The sequence below is a fragment of the Salvia miltiorrhiza genome, chromosome 3, assembly GCF_028751815.1.
Source record: "Salvia miltiorrhiza cultivar Shanhuang (shh) chromosome 3, IMPLAD_Smil_shh, whole genome shotgun sequence".
In the NCBI taxonomy this organism is placed as follows: domain Eukaryota; kingdom Viridiplantae; phylum Streptophyta; class Magnoliopsida; order Lamiales; family Lamiaceae; genus Salvia; species Salvia miltiorrhiza.
In genome coordinates this window covers 36,377,360-36,386,476 of record NC_080389.1, presented here as the reverse complement: position 1 = coordinate 36,386,476, position 9,117 = coordinate 36,377,360, and the positions used below count along the sequence as shown (strand labels likewise).

The 9,117-nt window shown below is 42.6% G+C and overlaps 2 protein-coding genes across 2 annotated transcripts; both read left to right on the top strand.

Moving 5' to 3' along the window:
- The first annotated feature begins 288 nt into the window (after window positions 1-288).
- LOC131016527 (wall-associated receptor kinase 5-like) lies at window positions 289-3,350 on the top strand. The gene is made up of 3 exons (XM_057945240.1): window positions 289-1,448; window positions 1,541-1,708; window positions 1,979-3,350. Exons 1-3 carry the CDS (start codon window positions 563-565, stop codon window positions 3,184-3,186), a joined length of 2,262 nt encoding a protein of 753 aa, XP_057801223.1. The 5' UTR covers window positions 289-562; the 3' UTR covers window positions 3,187-3,350.
- Window positions 3,351-7,204: 3,854 nt separating this feature from the next.
- Window positions 7,205-8,082, top strand: LOC131018727 (uncharacterized). Its single transcript, XM_057947436.1, has 3 exons — window positions 7,205-7,399; window positions 7,488-7,733; window positions 7,828-8,082. Exons 1-3 carry the CDS (start codon window positions 7,205-7,207, stop codon window positions 8,080-8,082), a joined length of 696 nt encoding a protein of 231 aa, XP_057803419.1.
- Window positions 8,083-9,117: the final 1,035 nt, after the last annotated feature.

The following is a 9,117-nucleotide window of genomic DNA, read 5'->3' as shown; positions in this document are numbered from 1 at the left end:
TGAATATTTTGTAAATATTGTTGTCAATGAAATAAAATATAAGAGTGTTTATCCTAAAATAGAAAGAGACGGGGCAAATGACAAAAAAAAAATGACACTTATGACGAAGGGGGGCAGTATTTACTTCTATATAGGTTCTCTGCTATGCATAAGTTTTTCATGCTTAATTACAACGAACATGCTAGATTTAACTCATTTAATATTCAGTTACTAGATAATTGAATGTGAATCTTCACATGAGGATTTTCGTTTTTGTCAAGCAACTATATCGACAATTGGCCACTTACTTTCCTACCGACGACGAGAGAGAGACAGCGGCAGACAGAGAGAAAGAGAGGCGCTGACTTTGAAACAAGCTCAATCAGTCAACAATGTACGTACACGATAACGCCTTCGCCACCTAATTTTGTCAAAAACGAACAAAATCGCCATGTCCATACATGCAAAAAGCTAAGATCGACTGAGATATTATCGCTGCAAGCAGCACTACATAGTTGTACGTAAATTAAACTTTCACTACATATAGTAGTCAGACGTTGTTTCTTCATCGCATGAATTAAAAATGTCCCTACACACTAATACTGCCATCCTGCATCTCGTAATCCTATGTCTCCCACTCGCTCTAACCCTAACCAGCGCCGACACCAAACCCAACTGCCAAAGCAAGTGCGGGAACCTAACCGTCCCGTACCCCTTCGGCATCGGAGTCGGATCGGGCTGCTCGATGAGCCCGTGGTACGACGTCAACTGCGACGCCTCCTTCGCGCCCCCGCGCCCCTTCATCGCCTCGGGCAACCTCGAGATCATCTCCATCACAGGCGACGCGCTCCGCATCAAGAGCTGGGTGGCCGCGCGCTGCTACGACGCATCCGGGAACATCACGCGCCAGAACAGGGTGCTCATCAACATCACGGGCTCCCCTTTCGCCTTCTCTCAACGCAACAGCTTCACCGTCATCGGCTGCGACGAGCAAGCGCTGCTCAACTTCAACGGGTTCGGCGCCCTCGGTTTTACCAGCGGATGCATCTCCATTTGCTCCGACAGGGCCGACTTGGGCGCGGGAGATTGCTCCGGCGTCGGGTGCTGCCAGACTGCGATCCCCAAGGGCATGCAGCTTATGAACTCGTTTCTCGGCACGACCACGGGCCACGTGAGCGTGTGGTCGTTTAATCCGTGTGGCTACGCGTTTCTTGGTGACCCCACCAGCTATAGTTTCGCGCCGTCTGATCTGGCTGACCCGGGTTTTCAGAACAGGACTGTAGATAATGTGGGATTGGTGCTGGACTGGGCTGTTGGGAACCAGAGCTGCAGTGAGGCTCGGAAATCCGAGGATTTCGCCTGTTTGGACAATAGCGATTGTGTTGATTCTGATATGGGGGCTGCTGGATATAGGTGTAGATGTTCGCAGGGATTTCAAGGGAATCCATATCTAAGTCCAGGATGCACAGGTATATATATACTCAAATTTTTGGTTTTTGATTAATTTGAATATTCATGTGTTATGTTTGTGTATATAAAATATATGACCTTTAATTTGCAGATGTTAATGAATGTGAAACTAATCCATGTGATGAAAATGGGATTTGCACTAATGTTGAGGGTAGTTATGCTTGTTCTTGCAAGAAAGGGTACTTGGGAGATGGCACAAGAGATGGCCATGGCTGCATTGCTAAGAGCTCTGAGTTTCCAGTCATCAAATTTTCATTAGGTATTATTCCTATTCTTATATATCCTAAAACATGGGAAAAAGGGGGTTAATTGGCTATCTCTAAATCCATGAACTATTACGAATTTTGATTTTTCCCCAAATCTTTAATACTAGTGTGCAATCATATATAAACTTTAGTGTTTCCGAAATTTTACTCGAATTTAGATTCTGTGTATTTGTTAATAATTTGTGGATTTACAACCAATTAACCAAAAAAAAAAAAAATACAGTTTTGTTGAGTGAATTTTGATCTTTGTTCATTATTTGTAGGCTTGAGTTTTGGGTTATTGGCCATAGTAATTGCAATGACATGGCTATTCGTGAGTGTTAGAAGAAGGGCGCTCATAAATCTAAGGCAGAAATTCTTCAAGCAAAACGGTGGGCTGCTGCTCCAGCAGCAGCTCTCTTCAAATGAGAAAACTATGAAATCTATGAGAATATTCAGCGCAGAGGAGCTCGAAAACGCCACCAACAACTACTCAGAAGATCGAATCCTAGGCAAAGGAGGTTTTGGGATAGTTTACAAAGGCGTGTTGCATGACCCACAGCAAGTAGTTGCAATCAAAAAATCAAGAGTGATGGATGAGAGCCAGATGGAGCAGTTCATAAACGAGGTCATCATTCTAACACAAGTCCATCATCGCAACGTTGTGAAGCTCCTAGGATGTTGTCTGGAGACGGAGGTTCCTCTGCTCGTGTACGAATACGTGAAAAACGACACACTCTTCCACCACATCCATAACAGCGGAGGAATGCCTTGGTTTTCATGGGGGAATCGTCTGAGAATCGCGGTGGAGGCTGCCGGTGCACTAGCCTATCTTCACTCCGCAGCAGCCAAGCCTATTATCCACAGAGATGTGAAATCTCCCAACATTTTATTGGATGAATATTACAATGCTAAGATTGCAGATTTCGGGGCATCAAGATTGGTTCCCATTGATCAAACAATGGCCACCACTCTAGTCCAAGGAACCTTAGGTTACTTGGACCCGGAGTCCTTCCGCACGTGCCAGTTGACAGAGAAGAGCGACGTGTACAGCTTCGGGGTTGTCCTGGCCGAGCTCATGACGGCCAGGAAACCTCTCTCCAACACCAACAACGACCGAGAAAAGAGCCTCTCGACTTTCTTTGTGACGGCGATGAAAGAGAACCGGCTCTTCCAGATTCTTGATCCCCGCGTGCTGAGAGAAGGGAGCTTCGAACAGCTTCAGGCGATTGCTGAGATCGTGAAGAGATGTCTGAAGCTGCATGGCGAGGAGAGGCCCACCATGAAGGAAGTTGCGATGGAACTGGAGAGCTTGAGGAAGTTCAGTAGGCATCCTTGGATTCAGCAACAGGTTGAAGAGGAATCTGTGGGATTGATGAATGGGGAATTATCTGATTTGTACACTATCTCTATGAATAGTGAGATTAGTATGGGACCGCATAATTCTGGGACTACACCTTTGATGTACCCACGGGAACACAGAGAAAATTAATTTGAGAAAAAACAAAAATAAATTGGAGGTGCGCTTCCCCCAAGATTCGCCAATGGATGCACTCTGTTTTGGGGCCGGCCCTGTAATAAAGTCTAGCGGGGGCTCCAATTATTTTTTAAAGTATTAAATTAGTTTTAAACTCAACAAAATATCATTCCCTTTCATCTAGATTCTAACTCATTGTTTGGCAACATAGATACATAAGAGGACAAGCCCGTTAAATACAAAGGTTCGACTTAAGTTTATTGTTCCTCTTCATAATACAAATCTCACCTCCACCCTAGGGTAGCATAACAAGTTCAACAGTGAGCCAAATAGGTGAGTGATATGACTATATTAGCACTGTAGTTGATTCCCGTCTCGTTTCAGTTCTGCTGCCCGACCTGAGCCGTTCTCACCTTGCTTTTCCAGCCCTGACCTTCTCCATAGTAAAACTCCTCCCTTAATGGTTATGAGCCTCCCGTCCCGTGAGCTCTTCGTGGGGCCTTTGTTTGGGGTTCTTCCTGCTCTTCGGGTTCCAGGGCTAGAGAATACTCTGTCATTCCAGGCCTGGATCCATATATTTTACTCCTCATCATAGACTCGATCTATACTTAAAAACAGGCTCAAAAAGAGCATGAAAAACTGGCTCGTCAGACTCGAACCCAAGACCTGTGGCCTTGGGCATTAATCTCTTACCGTTTGGCCAACACACAAACACTTGTATATTTTATTCATTAATTAAAGTACGTAATTTTTTAATCTTCAAAATTACTAGTAAACTAGCATTTGCACCATGTCCAATATATGAGAGAATATTTTTATATTTCTATAAAGCTGACACCAACTTAAGTATCATGTTTGTAAATAAAATAAAAAAATTATTTAAACTAAATATATTTGAGTTGAATATTGAAAATAAAAAAGGAATTCACAATAATAAAATTTAATATTATGAAAGGCAAAAAACTAAGTTAAAAAGATAAAAATAAGAATAAAAAAAATAAAAATAAATAAAAATAAATTTATTCAATAAATGATTTACATGCATTTTTCACTCCTTTATCGCGTTATTCTTTAGTATTTTGGGCGTTTCTTATTCAGTTGTTGAGTTGTCTATGGTTTAAATTGCATATTTTTGTGGAATAGACTACTCCTCCGTGCTTGTGTTGTTTTTACAGGTTTTGGACTTGAATTGAGATGATTTTAATGATAGTACAGAGAAGTACTTGAACAGACGAGTCCGTAGGCGCAAACGGAGGTCAAATCGGACACTGGACAAGGAAAAACGAGCATCGGGAAGTTCGCGGGTCGAAGCTCACGCGGTCCAGGCATGCCGCATGCCACGGCCGCGCGAGTAAACCGCACGACGTCATGCGGCCGCACGCGTGTCGCCGAGTTTTCGCCTAAATTTTGGATTTTACTGTATTTCGCGATTTTGGGGTATTTTGAGTCCTACTTGACCTAGGGCATATAAATACTCCCCTAGAACTTATTCTCTGGGACCTTTTATCACTTTTTATCATATTTTTACTTTTTCTGTGAGTTGAGAGAGACAGAGAACGGAGCCGAAGCAAGACTGAAGATTCTCGATCTTACTACGATTTTTCTTGTTGAATGTTTATTTGTTTTATTGAGACTTTGATTCTAGTTCATATGTCTATGTGTGTCTAGAATCCCTTTTTCCCAGGGTTTAGGGAGTAGACATGATTTGATTTCCTAACTGTTTGATTCAATTAATTGAGATTTCTATTCCTTTTTATGTTTTTGTTTATCTTGTTTGCGTTATTGCTTGATCACCAATTTAGCATAATCATAGGTTTTAATTTGATATCGAGAGATGATAATTACTACCTGAACTAAGAACATAGAACACGTTTATTTTAATTCTAAAGGGAATTGATATTTGTGAGGGCGTTAATCCTAGGAGCTTTTAGGAGTTGCATGTTAAAAGTGTGATCCGGAGACGGTAGCCTTGCATGTAATCAACGGTTTGTATGCCATAAGAATGGGTATAAACTAGTTTTGAGATTGCCTTAGGAATTATCTTGATGATTGAATTGAACTTGTTAGTTATGAGAATCTGTTGAAACATTTACCTTGGGAAATTCTGCTCATATTTGTTTCTCTATTTGTCTCAGCTCAGTTTATTTTCTTTCCTGCTTTTATTTATTTAGTTTTAAAAACAAAACTCTCAATTTCGGTTTTCCAGATAGAGGAATAATAATCTAGGATATGCATTGATAATAATTAGTCTCTGTAGAATACGACCTTGCTTACTACTGTACACAATTGCACACGTGCACTTGCGGCGTGTAAAGAAATTAGTGCAAAAGTTTTTGGCGTCGTTGTCGGGGACTGATTATTTATTGATACTATCTAAAGATTGTTTGATACTAATCTAGAATTTTTATTTCTGTTTATTTAAATTATGTTCTTTGTTTTCCTGTGGTTCTAATTTTTGTGTTTGGAGCTTTCTAGGTTGTGCATGAACACACGATCTCAGAATCTTCCTCTTGAAGATTTTGATCCCGAGATTGAAGCTACGCTCCGCCTTAACAACAGCAAGAAAACTAAAGCCACACTGAACACGATGGCTACTACAGAAGAAGTCTGTGCATTGAGAGAACAGCTGCAGGCGCTGTTGGATGTTCAGAAAAATGCTGGCGAGCAGAAACAGGCCCCAATCAATGAGGCGTTCACTCCGCAATATCAGTTTTACGAGCCTCTAAGAGTCAACGCAAACAATTTTGAGCTCAAGACTGGTTTGATCACGATGGTGCAGCTAAACCAGTATGGAGGCAAAGCGGTGGAAGATCCCAATGCGCATCTGGCGCAATTCTTAGAGCTGTGCAGTACTGTCAAGATGAATGGAGTCTCTGATGACGTTATACGACTCCGCCTTTTTCCCTTCTCACTCAGAGATAAGGCAAAGCTGTGGTATCAAACTCTGCAGCTTGGAGCCAATCCAACATGGGGGGACATGGCAGATCTTTTCCTACGGAAGTTCCATCCTCCTGGGCTTACATTGAAGTTGAAGATGGATATTCTTCAATTCCAGCAATTTGATGGAGAGACTTTGGCTGAAACATGGGACAGATACCAAGAGAAGTTGAGGAAGTGCCCGTCCCATGGCTTTGATGAATGGACTCTAGTGGTCATGTTTTACAATGCATGTGGAGAGCGCACGAGGATGTTCATGGATACCGCAGCTGGAGGTTCCCTGCTCAAGAAGGGGAGCTCTGAGGCAATGGAGATCATAGAAAGCATGGCCGCTACCAGTTATCAATGGTCATCCGAGAGAGTGCAGTTGAAGAAAATTGTTGTTGCATCTAGCTCAGATCCCATGGCATTGATTTCGACTCAGCTGGCAGAGATGAACTCGAGAATTGCAACGTTAACTTTGGGCAATCCTGAGCCGGCTGTAGAGATCCCGACAGGCGTAGAAGACGTCAACTACATCAACGGCAGAAACTATGGGAACTTTCAACATGGGCAACAGGGCGGATATAATAGTGGACAACAGTTTATCATGGAGGGCGTCCACACCCAAATCTGGCTTATGGGAATCCCAACAATGCAATTCAACCTCCACCAGGCTTCTCGGTAATCAATGGAGTTATAAATGAAGAGAAAAAAGCCGAACATGGAAGAGTTAATGATGAAGTTCATCTCCAAGGCCGATGAAAGGATGGAGAAATTAGAGTCCACTACTGCTGCTTTAGGGACTCAAATGAAGATGTTCGAGACCCAATTGGCTCAAATAGCCACCGCCGTCAACAAACTCCAACAGTCGGGCAATTTCATAAACAATGCCAAGGTGAACCCAAAGGAGCAGTGCATGGCCATTGGATTGAAGAGTGCAGCCACCTCTGAAGGCAGCCATGGATTTCATGAGATGGGGGATAAGACAAAACTAAGCCATGAGGAGAGCCTACGACTTCCACCTCATCTGCGTCCTCCTGGGTGGATGCCGTTTCCCCAGCGTCACTATAAGATCATCGATTTGCCGAGCGGGACTACACAAGAAGGGGCCAAGATGCCCGAGTATGAGAATGCACCGCCGGTTGTGGAGGAAATAGTTGAGGAGGTCACTGTTGAGGTTTCAGGCAAAAAGAATGATGAGAAGAATAAAGGAGCTTCGCCAACAACTGTGACTATACCATTCCCTCAGCGCCATCAGAAAGAGAGGATGAAAGAGCGGCTCTCTAAGTTTTTAGAGATTTTCAAAAAGGTGAACATCAACATTCCGTTGGTGGAGATGTTACTAGAGATGCCGCAATATACCAAATTCCTCAAGGACATAGTCTCGCGTAATGAAGAAGTTGGGGGAGTTTGAGACCGTGAGGCTCAATGAAGAATGCAGCGCGATTCGGCAGAGGAAGCTGCCGGCGAAGGTTAAAGATCCGGGCAGTTTCACACTTTCATGCATTATTGGAGGCCAGCATTTCGGGAGGTCACTTTGCGACCTGGGGGCAAGCATCAATCTCATGCCTCTATCTGTTTTTCAGCAGCTGGCGATTAGGGAGTTGAAGCCTACATCTATGAGGCTAGCAGATGGCAGACAGGTCGGTCACTTACCCTCGTGGAATTGTGGAGAACGTGCTCGTGAAGGTAGGGGATTTTATTTTCCCTGCCGATTTTGTGGTTTTAGACATTCAGGATGACAATAAAATTCCGCTGATTTTGGGGTACCCGTTCCTTGCAACGGGAAGAGCTTTGATTGATGTGGAAAAAGGAGATCTCACGTTGCGAGTTCATGATGAAAGCCAAACATTCTATGTCTATCAAGCATGCCGCATCCACAAGGATGAAGTGCCCAAGAAAGCTAGAGATCCGGGAAAGGAAAGGAGCATGGCTGGCAAAAGTGGAGCAGAGCGCAGCTGGTCGATGCACTGCTTGTACCAGCCTCCGTGATGGATTTGATGTTCTGTCGAGCTAACGACGTTAAAAATAGCGCTTGTTGGGAGGCAACCCAATCTTGGTTAGTTCGTTTCTTTTTGTTTGCTTTTTTGTTTTCGTGCCCCACAACTCCTTTTCAAACTTATTCCTCTTGATGGTGAATAAGTTTGGGGGGATGTGTCTTTGTGGGTGCACTTTTTGTTTTGGTTTTTTTTGTTCTGTCGTTGAGTTTTCTTAGTCTTGCTTTGGTGGTTCTCTCTGTGATGTTACTTTGATGATGATGCGAGTAGTAGTAGAGATTAGTTGGATAACTGGCTCATGATGATTTCTGTTTAAAACTTGTGAAATTGCATGCGTTTGTGTTGATATTATTGAGATTGAGCATGATTGATGGATGATAAACATGGTCTCTATGTGTTTGCAATCAATGAAATAAGATGTGAGATTTGAGTCTTGACTGTCACTATTTTTACAGTCTTATGTCTTATTCTTGAGTGATTGTTCGAGCATGCATGTTTCTCACTAGAACTTGTCTTGATTTCTCCCTCGAGGTCACATAGTGTGCTTAATAACTTTGAGATGATAGAAGGCCATCTTTGCTAGCCTATATATCCCATATCTGTCCTTTTACTATATATGATCCTAGTTCGCCCCCCTTTGAGCCTTATTTTCTATTTAATTTGATTTAGCCGTGGGTGGGAACTTGGAGATAGTTGATGTGGGGTAGTTGGCGTTGTGGAGATGTGTAATTATGAATTATGAATTTTATTCTTGATTGGAAAAATCCCAATACCCTGACTTGTTTGAAAAAAAAAAAAAAGAGAACAAAAGAATTGAAAAATGGGTACATAGGATGCATTAGAGAGACATAATGTCATGAGAAATAATTGTTGAGTTGTGATAGTTCTTGCCTTCAAAATTTGGTTTTGTGAGAGGTGGAGGATAGAATTAAGTAAGAATGCTATAAGGTTGGTGATTGAGCTACATTGAGCCGTATCTTTTAGTCACTTAGCCAAATACATCCTACCTTACCAAAGAGCCTACATTACA

Bases quoted from the DNA above. Each gene is read 5' to 3' on its own strand.
- LOC131016527 (XM_057945240.1), top strand. From the start codon at position 563: ATGTCCCTACACACTAATACTGCCATCCTGCATCTCGTAATCCTATGT. The intron at 1,449-1,540 runs GTATATATATAC...TTTAATTTGCAG, and splicing joins TCTAAGTCCAGGATGCACAG to ATGTTAATGAATGTGAAACT. The intron at 1,709-1,978 runs GTATTATTCCTA...CATTATTTGTAG, and splicing joins AGTCATCAAATTTTCATTAG to GCTTGAGTTTTGGGTTATTG.
- LOC131018727 (XM_057947436.1), top strand. From the start codon at position 7,205: ATGCCCGAGTATGAGAATGCACCGCCGGTTGTGGAGGAAATAGTTGAG. The intron at 7,400-7,487 runs GTGAACATCAAC...CGCGTAATGAAG, and splicing joins TTTTAGAGATTTTCAAAAAG to AAGTTGGGGGAGTTTGAGAC. The intron at 7,734-7,827 runs GTCGGTCACTTA...TTAGACATTCAG, and splicing joins GGCTAGCAGATGGCAGACAG to GATGACAATAAAATTCCGCT.